At 49.5% G+C, this 21,020-nt stretch overlaps 1 protein-coding gene across 2 annotated transcripts in view; it reads right to left on the bottom strand.

Moving 5' to 3' along the window:
- The window catches only part of NCKAP1L (NCK associated protein 1 like), a 110,651-nt gene extending 93,921 nt beyond the window's left edge, over positions 1-16,730 (bottom strand). Inside the window, exon 1 of one of the 2 annotated variants that reach the window (XM_054012839.1) lies at positions 16,490-16,730. In XM_054012839.1, the coding sequence (XP_053868814.1) occupies positions 16,490-16,591 (102 nt within the window). In that variant the 5' untranslated portion in view covers positions 16,592-16,730. Of the gene's footprint in view, positions 1-13,968; positions 13,988-16,489 lie in introns of those variants that run through there. The other variant, XM_054012840.1, reaches the window with a different exon arrangement.
- Between the last annotated feature and the right edge of the window lie 4,290 nt (positions 16,731-21,020).

Raw genomic sequence — 21,020 nt, 5'->3', positions numbered from 1 at the left:
AATTAAGAAGTGGAAGATTGGACAAATGACCAGGGAGGAGCATAAAAATATTGCTCAGGCGTGCAGGAGTGAAATCAGGAAGGCCAAATCACACTTGGAGTTGCAGTTAGCAAGAGATGTTAAGAGTAACAAGAAGGGTTTCTTCAGGTATGTTAGCAACAAGAAGAAAATCAAGGAAAGTGTGGGCCCCTTACTGAATAAGGGGGCAACCTAGTGACCGAGGATGTGGAAAAAGCTAATGTACTCAATGATTTTTTTGCCTCTGTCTTCACGAACAAGGTCAGCTCCCAGATTGCTGCACTGGGCAGTACAGCATGGGGAGAAGGTGACCAACCCTCTGTGGAGAAAGAAGTGGTTCGGGACTATTTAGAAAAACTGGACATGCACAAGTCCATGGGGCCGGATGCGCTGCATGCACAAGTCCATGGGGTGCTAAAGGAGTTGGCGGGTGAGATTGCAGAGCCATTAGCCATTATTTTTGAAAACTCATGGCGATCGGGGGAGGTCCCAGATGACTGGAAAAAGGCTAATGTAGTGCCCATCTTTAAAAAAGGGAAGAAGGAGGATCCGGGGAACTACAGGCCAGTCAGCCTCACCTCAGTCCCTGGAAAAATCATGGAGCAGGTCCTCAAGGAATCAATTATGAAACATTTAGAGGAGAGGAAAGTGATCAGGAACAGTCAGCATGGATTCACCAAGGGGAAGTCGTGCCTGACTAACCTAATTGCCTTCTATGATGAGATAACTGGCTCTGTGGATGAGGGGAAAGCAGTGGATGTGTTATTCCTTGACTTTAGCAAAGCTTTTTGAATGGACTGTAAGGTGGATAGAAAACTGGCTAGATCGTCGGGCTCAACGGGTAGTGATCAATTGCTCCATGTCTAGTTGGCAGCCGGTTTCAAGCGGAGTGCCCCAAGGGTCGGTCCTGGGGCCGGTTTTGTTTAATATCTTTATTAATGATCTGGAGGATGGTGTGGACTGCACTCTCAGCAAGTTTGCAGATGACACTAAACTAGGAGGCGTGGTAGATACACTAGAGGGTAGGGATCGGATACAGAGGGACCTAGACAAATTAGAGGATTGAGCCGAAAAAAACCTGATGAGGTTCAACAAGGACAAGTGCAGAGTCCTGCACTTAGGACGGAAGAATCCCATGCACTGCTACAGACTAGGGACCGAATGGCTAGGTAGCAGTTCTGCAGAAAAGGACCTAGGGGTCACAGTGGACGAGAAGCTGCCTTCAACTACCTGAAGGGGGGTTCCAAAGAGGATGGAGCTCGGCTGTTCTCAGTGGTGGCAGACAACAGAACAAGGAGCAATGGTCTCAAGTTGCAGTGGGGGAGGTCCAGGTTGGATATCAGGAAAAACTATTTCACTAGGAGGGTGGTGAAACACTGGAATGCGTTACCTAGGAAGGTGGTGGAGTCTCCTTCCTTGGAGGTTTTTAAGGCCCGGCTTGACAAAGCCCTGGCTGGGATGATTTAGCTGGGAATTGGTCCTGCTTTGAGCAGGGGGTTGGACTAGATGACCTCTTGAGGTCCCTTCCAACCCTGATATTCTATGATTCTATGATTCTATGATCTGGAAGTCCTTAGATGGGGGAGGGGCGTTGGAACAAATTGCAGAGAGTCCAGCGGAGGGCAACAAAAATGATTAGGGGGCTGGGGCACATGACTTATGAGGAGAGGCTGAGAGAACTGGGATTGTTTAGTCTGCAGAAGAGAAGAATGAGGGGGGATTTGATAGCAGCCTTCAACTACCTGAAGGGGGGTCTGTGGTTAATGAGCAGTTCAATGCGGTACTGACTATCTGGCCAGAGCCACTGCAGCACGCAGAGTGAACAACAAGTGTATAGTTATTCAGCACATGTTAATATCTATGAGTTCCCTGTGGGTCCGGGGACAGAATGGGCCCACTGCTCCTCCTGCATGTCGTAAGAGGTGACTGAAAGGAGCTGCCTGAAGAGGGATGGGCTCTGCCAGGTTAGAAATTTGCCCAAGACACACCATGTGATGAGCAAGTCAACGATGTCCATACCGGATTGATCACAGCCCGGGTTAATAATGTCCAGCCCGGCTCGGGTTCGGCTCGGGCCCGGCCCCCTGGCTCAGCTCCAGCCCGGCCTCGGCTGAGCGGCTCCTGGCCAGACCCAAGCCCCACGACCCCAGCTGGAGCTCCGGCCGGCTCCCTCCCCCCCCCCGCCCTTCATTTATCACAACAACATAAGAGTGGTCAGGAATGGACTTCACGGAGACTCAAGCACTGACACACAATCCTCAGGGGTGGAGACAATTGGTTGATTGCTCATCAATGAGGGTGCCCCAACGACCAATGCAATTATGGGAGTGATGATGATGAATATCTGGGTGGAGGTGCTGATGGCAATAGAAGTTTTACTTCATGAAAGACTAAAATATTTGACCCTCCAACTTTCTTTCAAGAGGAAGAGCTGCCCAGAGCTCATGTGCCTGTTTATTTTCCTTTCCTGCCTATAGTAGCCCTGAGATACCTCAGAAGACTCAATTTTTTTCTCAACTTTAAAATGTGGAATTTTCTTGGTGTTTGATTTTAAATAGGGCTGTCAATTAAATCGCACTTAACTCATGCGATCAACTCAAACAAATTAATTGTGATGAATCACAGTTTTAATCACACTGTTAAACAATCATAGAATACCAATTGAAATTTATTAAATATTTTGGATGTTTTTCTATATTTTCAAATATATTGATTTCAATTACAACACAGAATACAAAGTCTACAGTGCTCACTTAATATTATTATTTTTATTACAAATATTTGCACTGTAAAAATGATAAACAAAAGAAATAGTATTTTTCAATTCACCTCATACAAGTACTGTAGTGCTGTGTGTGACATCCACTGACCACCCTACCGAAACAATCCAGTATGTGACACCCACTCAGCACCTTACCCTAACAATCCAGTGTATGGCACTCCCTGAGGAGCTTACCAAAACAATATAGTGTGTGACACCCTCTGAGCACCCTTCCCAAAACAATCCAGTTTGTGACACTCACCGAGAACTCTACCAAAACATCCAGTGTGTGCCACCCACTCAGCACCCTACAATAAGAATTCAGTGTGAGACACCCACTGAGCACCCTACCGCAAATTCCAGTGTGTGACACCCACTGAGCACCCTACCAAGACAATCCAGTGTGTGACGCCCACTGAGCACCCTACCAAAACAATCCAGGGTGTGACACCCACTGAGCACCCTACCACAAATTCCAGTGTGTGACACCCACTGAGCACCCTACCAAGACAATCCAGTGTGTGACGCCCACTGAGCACCCTACCAAAACAATCCTGGCTGTGACAGCCACTGAGCACCTGTGACATTGTGAGTGTAATATAATATCTCATTGAAAGGTGACAGGGCCAGAAAGAGTTAATTAACTCACAGACTGACCTGACCCATCGTGGAACTTTAGAGACTGGTTAGGAAAATATGTAAATGCATAGAGCTTTAACATGCAAGCCTGCAATGTTAGAGACTGAAGGGTAGATGTTTGCTCAGGTCTTGTGATGTAAGCAAACAAGTCTTGTCTATTGCTATAGCTTTGAGTCAAAGATCAAAAAGGAGTATTAACATTTAGGAAGACACTTGAGTGAAATAGTATTATTATCTATATGTCTCTTTGAAGGTTGTGGTAACCTGTATCTGAACTGTTTAATGGATAAATTATCCTGTGCTAATTCCCATGATGTTTAGGAGAAGGAAAGTTAAGCCTATTGTTTTCTCAGGCCAAAAGGCTGCAGGAAATGTATAAAAACTCTGGGACATGATCCTTCTTCATCTCAGATCTGCTTTGGGTTTCAAGAGGGGGAAACCTTAAGCCATAAGGATTGAGATCCCCAGTCACTGACTGGAGTCACCCTGAATATGGACATTGGACTATAACCTACGGACTATATCTAAAAGGACTTTTGGCAACTACAAGCTCACCTTTGCTATGTATCTGAACCTCAAGAATTTAATTCAAGTCTGTATGTATATTGATCTTTTAACCAATACTCTCTCTCTTTTCTTTTTTAATAAATTTTAGCTTAGTTAATAAGAATTGGCTATAAGAGTGTATTTTGGGTAAGATCTAAGTTATAATTGGACCTGGGTGTGTGGCTGATCCTTTGGGATTGGAAGAACTTTTTATTTTATATGATGAGATAAGATTTTCAGTAATCATCATCATATCTGGCATGTGTGTCTGGATGGAGGCCTGAGGCTGGGCATTTTAAGGGAACTGCGTTGTTTGGACTTCTGAGTAACCAGTGAGGTAGTAATACAGGAGCTGTTTAGTGCTGGCTTGGTAAATCTAAGTATTGGAATATCCACCAGCTTTTGGGGTTTGTCTGCCCCGTTTTGTTTGCAGTTCTCCTAGGGTTACCATATTTCAACACTGAAAAAAGAGGACACTCCACAGGGGCCCTGGCCCTGCCCCAACTCCACCCCTTCCCCACCCTTGGCCCCATCCCTTCACTGCCCCCATTCCAACCCCTTTCCCAAAGTCCCTGCCCCAACTCTTCCCCCTCCTCTGAGCACCCCACATTCCCCCTCCTCCCTCCTGCTCTGATCTTGGTTGGGCGTTGCTAAGTGCTTCCCTGCTCCCCACTCGCCCTGCAGCCTCTGCACCCTCCCTTACCCTGCAGCCTCTGTGACCCTGCTCCCCACTCACCCTGCAGCCCCTGCACCCCCCGCCCCTGCAGCCTCTGTGACCCCTGCTCCCCACTCACCCTGCAGCCTCTGCACCCCCTGTGACCTCTGCTCCTCACTCGCCCTGCAGCCCCTGCACCGCCCCTGCAGCCTCTGCGCCCCCCGCTGCCCTGCCCCTGCGCCCCCCTGCCCCTGCAGCCTCTATGCCCCTGCCTGCCCTGCTCCTCCTCACCCTGCAGCCTCTGCACCCCCCGCGTGCCCTGCTCCCCTGCTCACCAGGCAGCCTCTGCTTGGCGGGGCTTCAGACGCTCAGTGGTGACCGGAACGGCACAGGTCCCTGCAGCCCCGGCACACGCCGCACTTCGCGCCCCGTGCTGCAGCCTCCTTCCTGCCGCCGCCAAGCACGTTCCCCGGCCTGTCTGTCCCCGCTGGAAACAGCTCCCGCGGTGCCGGGGCCGCAGAAAGGGTCCCCCAATGGCCGGGGGGTCCCCGCCCGCGAGGAAAGCCCAAGCTGCTGGCTGGGCCCAGCCTCCCCGTGGTCCTGTGGGCTCGGCTAGGGCGCGTGGTCCGCCCAGCCTGCGGGGGCAGCAGCGGCCCCTCCGCCACCTTCTGCGGCTGCGCCCCCCCCCACCCCCTGCCCGAGCTCACTACAATGCAGCCAAGGCGGCTGGGCTGTGCTGCGGACCCGGCGGGTCATGCTGGGGCCAGGCAGACCCTGGCTTATGCCTCCCTATTTTCCCGGACATGTTCAGCTTTTTGGAAATTCCCTCCAGACGGGCATTTGAGGACCAAAAAGCCGGACATGTCTGCGGAAATCCGGACGTATGGTAACCCTAAGTTCTCCCTAATTGAGTGACCTCAGCTGGTTCCCACGGGCAGCATCGTCACAGTGGCGTAGTCGTGCAAGGATCCACAGAACTAGGTAAATTAAGCTTTGGGTCAGAACCCCACGCTATCCAAATTTTGGTATTGAGAGTTTGGTTGGTTAAAGAGCAGTTGCAATGGGTGAGCAAAGAGCATATGAGGGTCTTGACAAAAAAGCCCTGGAAGATTTGTATTCAGAGAAAGGGATAAGCTTTAGAAAGAAAGCTACAAATCAAGAACTGAGAGATCTGTTAATGGCCAGTGATCAGGAGGCAGGAGCACAGCCCTTACCTGAGGCTACAGAAGATGCAGAAAAAATTAGAGTGCAAAAGGCAGCAAATAAACTGCAACTTGAGCATGAACGGAATCTAGCAGATCTTCAACTGCTGGAAAAGCAAAAGATAGCTGAATTAGAAAAAGAAGCTGAAGAAAGGAAGACTAGAGCTCAACAGATGCAACAGGAAACGGCCAGGCTTCAGCTATGAGTATTGGAAGAGCAGAGAAAGTCACCACCCTGCCTGGTGCTCCACTTCCCCACCACCACAAGAAAAACTGGATGAGGATGTGTTCCATTTACAATGATACTGAGGATATATAGGAGTTTTTGTCTACATTTGAACGCCTCTGCAATCTCTACCAGATCCCTGATGATCAGTGAATGCCTGTCCTGCTGACCAGACTGACTGGAAAAGCCAGGGAGGTATTTAATGAACTGGGGGAACAAGAAGCCTTGGATTATGAGTGGTTTAAAGATTCTGTGTTAAGGCGGTTCAAGGTTACTCCTGATTCTTACAGGGTTAAGTTTAGAAAGTTTAAAACATCTAATGATTGTTCTTTTGTAGAATGTGCTCATAAGCTGATGGGTTTTGTTAAAAAGTGGGTTGTGAGAGCAAAGGCGCATAGGAGTTTTGAAAAACTGCTGGATTTAATAACTTTGGAACAGTTCTTAGATATTATGCCTGACCATTGAGAGCAGCTGTGTGTGATAGGGACCCTGAGTCAGTTCTACAGGCTGCAGAGGTTGCGGATGCCTATGCCCAAAACAGGGCTCGAGAAGGGAATAAACCCCAGGGGAAAATTAATCACCATTCTCCCCAGTTCAAGAGGAGGGAAGGATTTAAAAGTAAAACTAGCCCTGACTCTTCTAAGCGAACTCATGGGGGCCCAGAGGGCAGAAGCTCTCATCCCAAGAATAAACAGTTTACATGCTATCACTGTGCTGTGCTTGGCCACGTGAGACCAGATTGCCCGACCCTGAAGGGCAGTCCAAAACCAGCAACCCCAAATGCCACGGTAAATGCTAATCCTGTTATTATAAACTCACAGGCAAGCCACACAGAGCCCAGAGCTGGTGCCCTGTGTGCAAATGCTGTTTCTATTGTCTCTGAAGAATTTGACCTTATAACTCATATTAAAGCTAAATATGGGGGAAATCATGCAGAGTTTATTAGCAGTGCAGAAGTGAATGGAGTAAGATGTATGGCATGGAGGGACACCACAGCAGCTATTACTCTGGTTAAAGCAAGTCTTGTCAGGAAGGAAGATTATTTGCCAGGTGAAAGTGTAACAGTTATAGCCTTATCTGAGTATTTTGTCAGGGTGCCTTTGGCTAAAATCCACCTTAAATGGAAGGGATTTGAGGGCATCATGATTGTGGGAGTGAAAAACACAATCCCTAAGGATCTTATGATTGGGAATGATATTAAAGCTGTGTTCAGTCAAGTTAACATAAACCATGCACAGGAGAGGATTAATCCTAAGGTTGGGTCTATGGAGGTTTTCTCCAAAAGTTTGTCTTTGGAAAGTAGCTGTTTAGCTGTGAATGAAGTTTCTGAATGTCTATCTAATGTCTCAGAGATAAATCTGGACTTAGAACAAGACAAGGAAGAGGAGGACAAGATTTTGGAGAAGCCTAGGCAGCCTTATGAGCTGATGGCTTTGTCTAGTCAGCAGTTTGGGAAGGCAAGGATAGTGGGAAATGAGTGTCCCTATACCTTACCTGTTACCTGTGTGGAGAATTGTGACAGTGAAGGAAATGTGCCTATGTCTGTTGGGGGTAATGACTTGCCTATGGAGGAAGCTATGCTGGTCTCCAGGCAGTTGTCTGTGAACAGCCCTGTGTGCTAGGAGATCGGGAAATGAGATCCCAAGCTGTGTGTCTGGTAAAGAAGAATGTGTGTCCAGCTCTTCATCTGTGAAGTAGACAGAAGATGCCTTTCAGCCTGTGATGGTTGAGGGTAATGCAGTTATCTCAGAGTTGGTTTTGGATTCAACTAAAGCCCAGGAAGGGAATGGTCCTAAGTTTGTGTCTGCTAGGGAGAATGGCACTGTAACTAGGTTGCATCCAGTTAGTGTCTTAGCAAAATCCCAGAGATCAGACAATTCTGGTGCTTGTATTTTGCCTGTTGCCAATGTGTGGTTGGAAAAGGATGTAGCAACTCTGTCTGATCAGGGTGATATCCTAGCCAGGGCACAAGAAGAGCATAAAGGTGATTTGATTGTGTTACTTCCTGACAGTTTGGAAACTTGTAGCAAGAAGAAAAAGATTCCTGAACTTGTATGTGGCAAAGGGAAGGAGAATGCTTCTAACCTTTTGACTATGAAATCTAGCCGTTGGCCTGAAAGGGGATTGTGTAGAAATCTGCCTGATGAGCCAGAGGTGATCCTGGATGTAACTGAGATCCAGAAAGAGTCTGTTGTTGCTCAGGAAAGTGTTCCTTTAGAGAGCAAGCCCTAGGTGAAGAGGGTAAGGGCAGAATTTCTGTGAGGGATAAATTGTTGCTTAGAAAAGCCGCTAGGGAAAGGAGTTCTCATGGTAAACTGTACAAGCAGCTTGCTACAACTGAATGGTGTGCAAGTGAGTTAATCAAGGAAGTTTCAGTTCCTAACAGCCAGAAGTTTTCTGTTGTAAATGGATCCACTGACTTTCCTTTTGAAAGATCCAGTGTGGATAGCTTTGAAAAGGTCTCAGATTGTCTCAATCTGTGAATGTTTTGGTAGGGTGCTCAGTGGGTGTCACATACTGGATTGTTAGGGTTGGATGCTCAGTTGGTGTCACATACTGGATTGTTTTGGTAGGGTGCTCAGTGGTTGTCACCCACTGGACTGTTAAGGTAGGGTGCTCATTGGGGGTCAGACATTGGATTGTTAGGGCAGGGTGCTGAGTGAATGTCACCCACTGGATTATTTTGGTTGGGGGCTCCATGGTTGTAGGGTGACCAGATAGCAACTGTGAAAAAACGGGACAGAGGGTGGGGGGTAATAGGCGCCTATATAAGAAAAAGTCCCCAAAAACGGGACTGTTCCTTTAAAAACGGGACATCTAGTCATCCTACGTGGGTGTCACACAATGGATTGTTTTGGTAGGGTGCTCAGTGGGTGTCACACACTGGATTTTTCTGGTATGCTCCTCAGGGGATGTCACACACTGGGTTGTTTTGGTAGGGAGCTCAGTGAGTGTGACACACTAGATTGTTTTGGTTTCTTTACCATGAAAGTGCAACTTACAAATGTAGATTTTTTTGTTACTGTTAGGATATAGATATTCAGGCCTGTCTGTAAAGGCCTATACTTTAAGAATTTAGGTGTATTCTTATCACTTAGCTAGTAATAGAGGTATAAAAGAAAGAATCAAAATCACTTTCTGTATGTGTAAGAGCCTTCTCTCACTGTAACGGTCTGAGGCCTGGTTCTTAGGCTAAGGCCTTCAGCTAAGCAGCCGGGGCAGCCATAAACTGGGAAATGTATGGTCACATCCTCACATTCCAAACTAGTCACATGGAAACAAGGTTAGGGTTACCATATTTCAGCAAGAAAAAAAGAGGACGGGAAGAGCCCCGCCCTAGCCCCGCCCCTGCCCCTCCCACTTCCCGCCCCCCCAGAACCCCCAACCCTCCCCCCGTTCCTTGTCCCCTGACTGCCCCCTCCTGGGACCCCTGCCCCTAACTGCCCCCCAGGACTCCACTCCCTATCTAAGCCTCCCTGCCTCTTGTCCCCTGACTGCCCCAACCCTTATCCACACCCCCACCCCCAGACAGACCCCTGGGACTCCCACGCCCCATCCAACCACTCCCCACCCCCTGACAGCCCCCCCCCAGAACTCCCGACCCATCTAAACCCCTCTGCTCCCTGTCCCCTGACTGCTCCGATCCATCTCCCCACCCCTGCCACCTGACAGCCCCCCCCAGAACTCCCAAACACTCCCCCCCTGCTCCTTGTCCCCTGACTGCCCCCTCCTGGGACCCCTGCTCCTAACTGCCCTCCAGAACCCCACCCCCTACCTAAGACTCCCTGTTCCTTGTCCCCTAACTGCCCCCTCCTAAGACCCCCCCAACTGCCCCCCAGGACCCTACCCCCTACCTGTACCCTGACTGCCCAAAACTTTCTTCACTCCGCCCAAAAAGCCCCCCCCCGTTTCTTGACTGCCACCTCCAGAACCTTCCTGCCCCCTGACCTCCTTACCCTGCTGCTCAGAACAGGGTGTTGGGCTCTGTGCAGCCGAGCCGGACACGTGGCTGAGCTCCCCAGCACAACAAAACCCGGTCCCTGGCCCTGCACAACAAAACCCGGTCCCTGGCCCTGCACAGTGCTGCCGGACTGGGCTGCAAGGGAGCTGCCGGCTCAGAATGCAGGGCGGATCCGGCTCCTCTACAGCTGCTCCTGAGTCCAGCCCGGGACTTCCCTGCAGCCCTCCCAGCCGCTCGCTCTGCTCTGCCGGGGGGAAATCCCGGACATTGTGAGTGCTTTACAAATTCCCCCCGGACGCTATTTTTAGCACAAAAAGGAGGACATGTCCGGGTAAATCCGGACGAATGGTAACCCTAAACAAGGTGCTATTGGGCTGTTAGGAATACAATCCTGTTCTGATATTCCTATCGCCTCCAGAGAAAGGAAAGAGTCTAGAAGATATAAAAGGAAACTTAGGTTGATAGTTCTCTGTCTGGTAAGAACTCACTTATCGATAGACACAGCTGGAAAACGCTTATGTCTGTATAGATGTAGTTGTGAAATCCTGACTTCTGTATTGTTTTGTATGTTTATTTGCATGGTCTCTGTCTGGTTCTGTGATTGTTTCTGTCTGCTGTATAATTAATTTTGCTGGGTGTAAACCAATTAAGGTAGTGGGATATAATTGGTTAGCTAGTCATGTTACAATATGTTAGGATTGGTTAGGTAAATTTTAGTAGAATGATTGGTTAAGGTATAGCTAAAAATATTACTATATAAATTAGGGGCAAACAGGAAGTAAGTTGGGATTCGAAAATAAGGAAAAAGGAACTTGGATTTAAGCTTGCTGGAAGTTCACCCCAATAAACATCGAATTATTTGCACCTTCGGACTTCGGGTATTGTTGCTCTCTGTTCATGCGAGAAAGACCAAGGAAGTGTGAGAGTGAAGGAATAAGCTCTCTAACAGTTACATAACTGCACTCAAAACCAAAACAATGTAAAACTTTAGAGCCTACAAGTCGGCTCAGTCCTACTTCTTGTTCAGCCAATCAGTAAGACAAACAAATTTGTTTACATTTACAGGAGATACTGCTGCCTGCTTCTTATTTACAATGTCACCTGAAAGTGAGAACAGGCATTCGCATGGCACTTTTGTAGCTGGCCTTGCAAGGTATTTAAGTGCCAGATATGTTAAACATTCATATGCCCCTTCATGCTTCGGCCACCATTCCAGAGGACATGCTTCCATGATGATGATGCTTGCTAAAAAAAGAATGCATTAATTAAATTTGTGACTCAACTCCCTGGGGAAGAATTATATGTCTCCTGCTGTTTTACCCGCATTCTGCCATATATTTTGTGTTATAGCAGTCTCGGATGATGACCCAGCACATATTGTTCATTTTAAGAACACTTTAGCTGCAGATTTAGCAAAACGCAAAGAAGGTACCAATGTGAGATTTCTAAAGATAGCTACAGCACTCGACCCAAAGTTTAAGAATCTAAATTGCCTTCCAAAATCAGAGAGGGATGAGGTGTGGAATATGCGATCAGGAGTCTTAAAAGAGCAACACTCACATGCGGAAATTACAGAACCCGAACTTCCAAAAAAGAAAATCAACCTGCTGCTGGTGGCATCTGACTCAGATGATGAAAATGAACATACGTGGGTCTGCACTGCTTTGGGTCATTATTGAGCAGAACCAGTCATCAGCATGGACGCATGTCCTCTCAACAGGGCTGGCTCTGGCTTTTTTGCCGCTCCAAGCAAAAAAAAAAAAACCCTGCAGGGCAGCTGAGCGGCGAAGCAACAAAAAAACAAAAAACGTGCAGGGTGGCCGGAGACAGGGTGCTTTCGGTGCCACTTACTTGGTGCCTCCCCTGGCCGCACTGGCTAGCGGGACTCCCTGCGCTGCAGACGTGCCCCGGGCAGCGGAGTACATGCCCCAGCTAGCGGGTGGGGGGGGAGCGTGGGGGAAAAGAGAGAAGAGGGGTGGCCAGTGCTTCCTTCAGCCGGGGCATTCGCCATTCGGCCCCTCCTGCCGCGCCGCCTGCAGGTGAATTGAGGGTCAGCGGGGAGGGAAGGACGTGGGCTGCCGGGCTTGCTGCAGACCTGGAACCGGCTAGGGTAGATGGAGCGTGCAGCCTGCTCCCAGCAGGGCGCTCCCCTCCTCCGCGCCACCGCCCCCTACAGGGCGGCCGGAGCGGCGAACCAAAAAAAAAAGGGCGGCCGTGCTACCCTAGGATTGGACGGAATGCCGCCCCTTAGAATCTGCTGCCCCAAGCAAGCACGAGCTTGCTCGGCTGGTGCCTGGAGCCGGCCCTGCCTCTCGAATGGTGGATGAATCTTTAGCGCATCTGGCACGTAAATATCTTGTGACGCCGGCTATAACTGTGCTATGTGAACGCCTGTTCTCACTTTCAGGTGACATTGTAAATAAGAAGCGGGCAGCAGTATCTCCCAAAAATGTAAATAAATTTGTTTGTCTTACTGATTGGCTGAACAAGAAGTAGGACTGAGCGGACTTGAAGGCTCTAAAGTTTTACATTGTTTTGTTTTTGCGTGCAGGGTTTTTTTTGTACATAATTCTACGTTTGTAAGTTCAACTTTCACAATAAAGAGATTGCACTCGAGTACTTGTATTAGGTGAATTGAAATACTATTTCTTTTGTTTCTTTTTTACAGTGCAAGTATTTGTAATAAAAAATAAATATAAAGTGAGCACTGTACACTTTGCATTCTGTGTTGTAACCGAAATCAGTATATTTGAAAATGTAGAAAAATTCCACAAATATTTAAATAAATGTTATTCTATTATTAACAGCGTGATTAATTGCGATTATTTTTTTTAATTGCTTGACAGCTCTAGTTTTATATATTCTCCTGTGAAAACTGCAACTCAATCACTGTAGTGTTGTGTTTAAGGGCCTTCTGGAAAGTAACTAGCTTTTAAACAGAAGTGAAAGCAGGGTTGCCAACTTTCATGATTTTGTCATGAGTGTCATGATAACTATTGTTTTCCTTAAAGCCCCAGTTCTTCAAGTCAAGTGAATATGTGATGATTTCAGTCTTCTTTGTTAAAAAAAAATGAAGTTTCTAGCCCCCATGGCTGTGGAGAAAGCTTCAAAATATGACCCCAGTGCACCCTAAAGGCTCAAAAAGCAGAAGGCAAATAAAAAGAACACCGCTATTATTTTTACATAATCTCATGATTTTAAAGCCAATCTCTTGATTTTTGGTGAGCCTGATTCATGAGTTTTGAACATTTGGGGTTGGCAATACTGTGAAAGTGACTTGAAAGTGTCACCCCAAGGTGGGTGCAGTATAAATTCACAGGGCCTTGCCCTAGTAGGATGTTTCCAAAGGTTAAAAGGTTAACCAAGCTTGGCGAACTACAAAAAAGTGATAGAAAGTAATCTAGATTTTTCTACAATTGTTTAAATTGTTGTATTCAAGAATAAGAATATATATTAAAATTTTAAAGCTAACCAGTGTCCCTTAGGTGACTTGGCACAAGATGTTGGAACATGTTAGTATTAGAGCAGGGGCAGGCAAACTTTCTGGCCTGAGGGCCGCATCGGGTTTCGGAAATTGTATGGAGGGCCAGTTAGGGGAGGCTGTGCCTCCCCAAACAGCCAGGCATGGCCCGGCCCCTGTCCCCTATCCCCCGCCCCCCGCTTCTCGCCCCTAACGGCACCCCCCGGGACTACTGCCCCATCCAACCCCCCTGTTCCCTGATGGGTCCCCCCCCCCGGGACCCCTGCCCTATCCACCACTCCCTGCTCCCTGACCGCCCCCAGAACCCCCACACCTGACTGCCCCCGCCGCCCCATCCAACCCCCACTCCTTCCTTACTGCTCCCTAGGATCCCTGCTCACATTTAACCCCCCCTGTTCCCAGCCCTCTGACCACCCTGACTCCTATCCACAGCCCAAACTCCCCTGCCCTCTATCTACCCCCCCCCCCGGTCCACTTACCGCGCTGCCTGGAGCACCAGTAGCTGGCGGTGCTACAGCTGCACCGCTGGGCTGGAGCCAGCCACGCCACAGCGCAGCACAGAGCACCGGGTCAGGCCGGACTCTACAGCTGCGCTGCCCGGCCACCGGCGCACTGAGGCTGTGGGGGAGGGGGAACATCTGGGGAGGGGCGAGGGGCTAGCCTCCCAGGCCAGGAGTTGAGGGGCCGAGCAGGAGAGTCCCATGGGCCATAGTTTACCCACCTCTGTATTAGAGCCTAGTGGATCTAATAGTTATTTAGTTTTCTTTCTTTATATGGGAATTAGATACAGTGCTGCTGTCAGCTAATTTCTAAATTAATCTGCAAAAGAACTAGAGTTTTCAGGTGCCTAAGTAGCCCCTGGCATCGTACTTAAAGTTGCCCCCCACCCTCAACAAAAAAATCGTAAATGGTGCCCCTGGCCTGCAGCCCCTCACTTCTATCCCAGCCCTGGGGAGCAGTGGGTGGATGCAGGGACTGGGCCCGATGAACTCATGATGCCATTTAACTTTCCATAGGTTGGCTAATGGAAGGAGATGTCTGTTCATCACTGCCTCGCCTGGGTTGAAACAGAGCTGATCAACTGTGTGGCATAGACCATGTACTGCAGGGGTAGTCAATTATTTTTTGTCAAGGTCCAAAATTCTTGGTCAAGGTCCAGACTCTAGAGAAACTAATAAAAATAATAATAGTGATAACAATAAGTAAATAAGATTTTGGGCTCCGTTCAAAAGCGTCTGGTGGTCCAGATGTGGCTTGCAGTCTGTCGATTGGCTACCCCTGCCGTACGGCAAGCAGCGATGGAAGAATCCCCTGTGAGAGCTTTCAGGCCTGGTAGGGCTCTCCTGCTGCTGTGGCACACCATGAGTTCAGGATCAGTGGGTTAACTCAATCTGTGTAAACAAAGGGCAGGAACTCCTCCCCCAGCTCTGGGAGGCCCAGCAGGGAGCCCTGGGGAAAACAGTCCTGAATTGGAGCAGGTCCAGGACGGGCTGTGATCCATGCACAGGGGATGCTATCACCAGGCCCAGCTGGGAAAGAGGAAGCTGCCAACTGGTCCCACCAGGAAGGGGGCAGGCGGCAGCTGTTTCCGGTTGTGGCTGGAACACCTCCAGGCTCTACCCAGCAGCCTCTTGCCCCAGCTGGGTGCTGACCCCCAGAGCACTGGCACATTACCCAGTCTAACTGCAGCAACCTAGCAACAGCGAGAGGTGACCCCCAAGCCTAGAGAGAAGGCCCCCTCCCCCATGCTAGCCCCCACCCTGATCACTGCCCCAGTAATGCCCAACATTCATCATCCAACAAGGATCCTCAGGCACTTCAAAAAGCTGGATCCGTCTCCTCCCCATGTCACAGATGGGGAAACTGAGGCACAGTGTGTGGGGGGGGAGAGGACAGCCAGTTGGGGCAGAGCCTGGGAGAGAACCAGGAGTCCTATCTCCCATGGCTGCAGTCTGCTAGGCCCATGCTCCCAGCTCCAGCACAAGCTAGGATTTTTGCCTCCATCCATTGCTGGGTGGGAGGGGGAATGTGGGTGTCTGATCAGCATGTTACAATCTTGAGGAACCCAAGAAACTGCTGGAGCCACCACGAGAATATAGTATTCTACAGTATTGCAACTTTTTTTAATGTGAGGGGCCCCCGAAATTGCTTTGCCCCAGGGTCCCTGCATCCTCTGGGCGGCTCTGAGGAAAGGGTTCAGGGTACAGCCAAACTGGGCTTCGGGGTGAGTTCACTGATTGCCTGTCCATGCTCTGGGCAGGTCACACACTGAGCTGTGATCCTTGGGGATTGGGAGTCACAGCTCCTGTCCCTGCCTCGGCCCTTGCAGCAGGATCTATAGCCAGAGGAGCCTGCCTCCGGGCTGTGCACTGGGTGTGGCTCGCAGGAGATATGAGCCCAAGGGGTGAGCCCTCCTGGAAGCAGCCAGTATCCTGAGGTTTCCACCAGCTGGGACCAAAATCTCGGAGAGCAACTCAGTGGGTTTGAGCCTGAACCTTCGCCCTGCATTGGCCTTGAATTCTCAACTGAACCCCAATCTGAATCCCCCTCCCTTCCCAGGCACCTCAGGAATGAACCCTCAGAGCTGCCCCGAAGGAGCTGTTAGCCCATGTGAGAGTGAAAGAAATCAACTTCCCCTAAGTCCTAGAACATGTCTGGCAGCACTGGGACTCCTGATCACCTCTTCCTGGTCTAACCGTTAGACCCCACTCTCCTCGCTGGGCCAGGAGTAGAACCCAGGCATCCTGGCTCCCACGCCCCCTGTTCTAACCACTAGACCCCACTCTCCTCCCTAGGCCAGGATTAGAACCCAGGCATCCTGGCTCCCATGCCATCTGCTCTAACCATTAGACCCCACTCTCCTCCATGGACCAGGAATGAAGGCATGCTGGCACCCAGCCCCCTGCTCTACTCACTGAAGAACCATCCTTTCCCAATCAAGTCAAAGGTAAGACTGATGCAAACTCAGCCTCCCCCGCCCCGCAGGTCGACCACACCCACCTTCTTGATGTTGTACATGCGGATAAGGACGCCCTTCCCCCTGTCATTGAGGATCGTCAGCTTCTCCGCGAACTTGTGCTGATAGATGGAGGGCAGAGACATCTCTCCAGGTGAGATCTCGCCCCCCCTCCGCACCCAATTACCCGCTGGAGGGAGAAGGCCAGGCCTCCCAACGGCTACACACCCGACAGGCACCAAGTCACCAAAATGGCACGTCTGCGCGAGGGGATATGGGGCTGCGTTGCTGCCGCTCCTTCAACTGGTGCTTCCTCTTTGACTGCGGGGGGGGGGAGGGGAGGGAGGAAGACGGCAGCGATCCCACCATCTGATTGGTCCAGGCACTCGAAGCCACCGCAGAGCTTCACTCCACACCGACACTTCCCCAAGCGCTGACAGCAGCTTCCCCTTTTGGGCCGTGGCTTCCTGGGCTGGGCTCAAGGGCGGGGCCTCAGCAGGGCCTCAGTGAATTGTGGCAACCCCATCACACAGAGCAACAGTCTGCTCTGCTCTTGCCAAACCCCGGCTGTGTGACGTCCCCTGAACATTCGCCGTCAGCCCTTGGCCGAGCGGGGCCTGAGCCTCAATGCCCCCTGCCATTCATACCAGTGCAAAACAAGTGAAAACACCAACACCCTGATCCAGGGGCAATAGATACTGCCTAGAAGTGGGGGGGCATGAGGCCCCGCCCCCTTTGTGGCCCCACTCATTCTCTTTCCCAAAGCCCTGCCCCCCGCCAAGCCAGAATCCAGAGCCGGGCTGGTCCAAGAAGCCCAGACCCCTCCACCTGCCTGAGAGCAGCCCCCAGCCTGTGTCCCCACCCCCTGGGCCCCATACCCAGGGCAAGTGAAGGGTCCACGGCTCCCCACAGTTGCCCAGGCTCCCTGGGCTGGGCTCTGCTTCTGACCTGGCTGGGAGGCGGTGCCTTGGCGGGAAGAGGAGGGGCAGAGGGCCAGGCCCCTGGTGAAAAGTGGACAGGACAGGCCTCTTGGTCGTTCACCCCGCCCCCCATTCTGGTGCCCCTGCCCTGATCTGGCTATGCATGACACCCATGTGGCCTGGGCCTGGCCCTGGATGATGGCTTGAAGTACAAGGCCACAGAGAACCAGGGCCATGAGCAGCTGATACAGGACTCGATTAATAACGAACTAAAGGAGGGTTATGTAATTAATGCAAATCAGCATGGGTTTATGGAAAACAGATCCTGTCAAAGTAACTTGATAGCTTTTTTGATGAGATTACAAGGTTGGTTGATTAAGGTAATAGTGTTGCTGTAACAGACTTACACTTCTGAAAGACATTTGACTTGATGCCCATGACATTTTGATCAAAAAGTAGAACAATATAAAAGCAACATGGCACACATTAAATAATGGTCAATAACGGTAAGTAAATTATAACAATGATGAATAATAAAATAATAATAGTGGTAAATAATGAAAAGGACAGGTCACTGCTATAGAGCGATCTAGATCTTTTGGTGACCGGCGCAAACAAACAATATGAGTTTTAATGCAACTAAATGTAAATGTATACATCTGGGAACAAAGAATGTCGGCCACACTTACACAATGGGGGACTCTATCCTGGGAAGCAGGGACTCTGAAAAAAGATGTGGGGTCAAGGTGGATAATCAGGTGAACATGAGTTACATGAGCTCCCCGTGTGACTCTGTGGCCAAAAGAGCTAATGTGATCGTGGGATGCATAAACAGGGGGATCTCATGTAGGAGGAGAGGTTATTGTAGCTCTCTATTTGTCTCTACTGTGATCACAGCTGAAATACCATGCTGAGTCTGGTGTCCACAATTCAAGAAGGATGTTGATAAATTGAAAGGTTCAGAGAAGAGCCACAAGAATGATTAAAGGATTGGAAAACCTGCCTTATAACGATAGACTACAGGAGCTCAATCTATTTAGCTTAATAAAAAGACGGTTAAGGGGTGACTTGATCACAGTCTATATGCATCTACATAGAAAACAAATATTTAATAATGATTTCGTCAATCTAGCAGAGAAAGGTCTGACACGATCCAGTGGCTGGAAAGTGAAACTAGACAAATTCAGACTGGAAATAAGGTGTACATTTTTAACGGTGAGAGTAATTAATCATAGTAACAATTTACCAAGAGGCGTGGTAAATTCTTCGTCACTGACAATTTTTAAATCAAGATAAGATGTTTTTCTGCTAGTTCTGTTGTAGGTATTTTGTGCTATGCAGGAGGTCAGATGAGGTAGATGATCACAATGTTCCCTTCTAGCCTTAGAATCTAAAAGTTCAAAACCCAAACTCAGATTCAATTGTTGCCCCACAGTCTTCCAATGGGCCAAACCAAACCCCCAGCTCCAAATACCCCAGGGCCTGGGATGCTTCATAATCCATGCAGCATGAACCCAGTTCGACCCACGTCACCTCTTGAGCCACTAGAGGGACGTAAGATGTTTCCTCTGGAGCCAGAACATTGAGGTGTCAGATCCAACCTGGCCTGTGCTGTGCTAAGAGCACCCAGAACCAGCAGGCCGGGCCTAGGCTGGATCGGCATGGACAACCCTGCTCGTGGTGATTCTGTGAGCGTCTCTCTGGCCTGTCTGCAGGAGGGCAGATTGGATGATGTGAGCAGCCTTGACATCTCTGAGCAGCTCCGGGCACAGGAGTGGAGCTGCTGGGGGGCAGTATAAGGGGTCACTACAGTCACTGCCTCTGTGGGTACTGGCTTCCAAATGGGATGTGTTCACGATTCTCCCACTAGGAGCTTTTAGAAACCCCTTGGCATGATTTGCAAGGCTGGAGGTTTTAACACAGGCAGCAGTTTTGCCAAGTGTGTGAGAGAATGTGCATGTGCACGCAGGCCGAGTTCAGCGAGACATTGATTTCTTCGGTGGCAAACCGAAAAATCCGAAAAAATATTTTTGGTTCATTTCAAAACAACTTTTTTTTGCTTTTCTTATCAAAATGGAGAACTGACAACACTGAATGAAATATTTTGACATTTTCCATTATTTTTCCCAACCAAAACTATTTGCAAATTCAGGCTGAGTTTGCCAAATAGTTTTGGTGCTGTCCCCAAAAATGCATTTTTCTGTGAATTTACTCTTTGAGACAAAATATTTGCCCAGCTCAGTGTGCAGAGCCCAGCACAGTATGGCCTCTAAACAAGACAACTGATAAAGCACAAGGCATCCTGCTCTTCTACTGGATCTGAGCCCATGGCAGCTCCAAACTATGGACTAGGGCGCCTTGTGGCGCTGAGGCAGCTGTTTCAATGGCCCATTTTCCCCAAACCTGTGAAAGCCGAGTTTCCCCAGGGGATCACAGACCCAAACATGACAGCTCTGCCATGTAGCACTAAGAGCCAACTCACAAGGAGCTGCTCCACAGGGAAAACAGTGCAATCTCGACAGGTTTCAGAGTGGTAGCCATGTTAGTCTGTATCAGCAAAAACAACAAGGAGTCCGGTGGCACCTTTGAGACTAACAGATTTATTTGGACATAAGATTCTAGCCCACGAAAGCTTATGCCCAAATAAATTTGTTAGTCTCTAAGGTGCCACAAGGATTCCTCGTTGTTAGTGCAATCTTGGTAATCAAAGCTTCCCACTCCCTTCTCCCATGCTTTGACCAGCACTGAAATAGTTAACGGTGCTGACATTCAAAGTCTCAGCACTGGCCTTTGGGTGACCCCACAATGAGATGATGGGGCAGTTCACACCTTTCCCAGCTATGGCTTCAGGCGTTGCAGAGTCAGAGGCCCCTGTCAGGACAGCTCCCTCTCAGTCACCCAAACTCAGGCAGCCGGTGCTGCATCTCTTGAGTCATCTTTTGACAATTTCCTCTGCAACCATAACAGCCAGAGACGGGTCTTTTTAAATGACAGCAGAGATTCTAGGGAACAATTGTGACACCTCCCGGCGCCCTCTAGCTCCTGCTTTGCCCCCCAGCAAGGGGCGCTCCCGCACTTTGGGAAACCTGGAACCCTTCCAAATGAAGGATGGTAGACAAGGGTCCATCCACTACACTACAGATACAATGGATCCAGGGAACCCAGGGGCAAGATGTTTCCAGTCTGTGGGATGGATGGGAGAGCTGCCCGTGAGCTGGCTAAAGAGGGAAACTCTCCCAGGAACAAATGCTTCCGGGGGAACTGACTGGCCTCGTGGAGGGTTATGGCCTCTTGTGCAGGTTCTGAGGCCTACCTCACTGCCTCAAGAGCACCCCCTCTGCTAGGACAACAGCCTGTGGATGAGGCCTAATCAGGTTAGAACACCAAGCTCTATCTAGCCTGGGATCTTAACCTGCTCCTAACAGACAGCTCCCTCTCATAATGTGAGCCGCAGAAAGTCATTGCTTTGAGGGTGGGGATCAGTCTAATTCCTAGTGGCCCTGTTGCGGATCCACAGGGTCTATGGCCGGCCTGTAACCTGTCCTTTAGGAGTGACCCTGGTAGTTCCACAGGGCCAAGCCCATGGCTTCCACAACTCGAGAACTCAATCCTTGTCTCTTTCCTTGGCTCCCCACAGAGAAAACAGCCAAGCCAG

Source organism: Malaclemys terrapin, chromosome 23, assembly GCF_027887155.1.
Source record: "Malaclemys terrapin pileata isolate rMalTer1 chromosome 23, rMalTer1.hap1, whole genome shotgun sequence".
Lineage (NCBI taxonomy): Eukaryota > Metazoa > Chordata > Testudines > Emydidae > Malaclemys > Malaclemys terrapin.
Note: the sequence above shows the minus strand (reverse complement) of the source record. Positions and strands in the feature narration are given on the sequence as shown.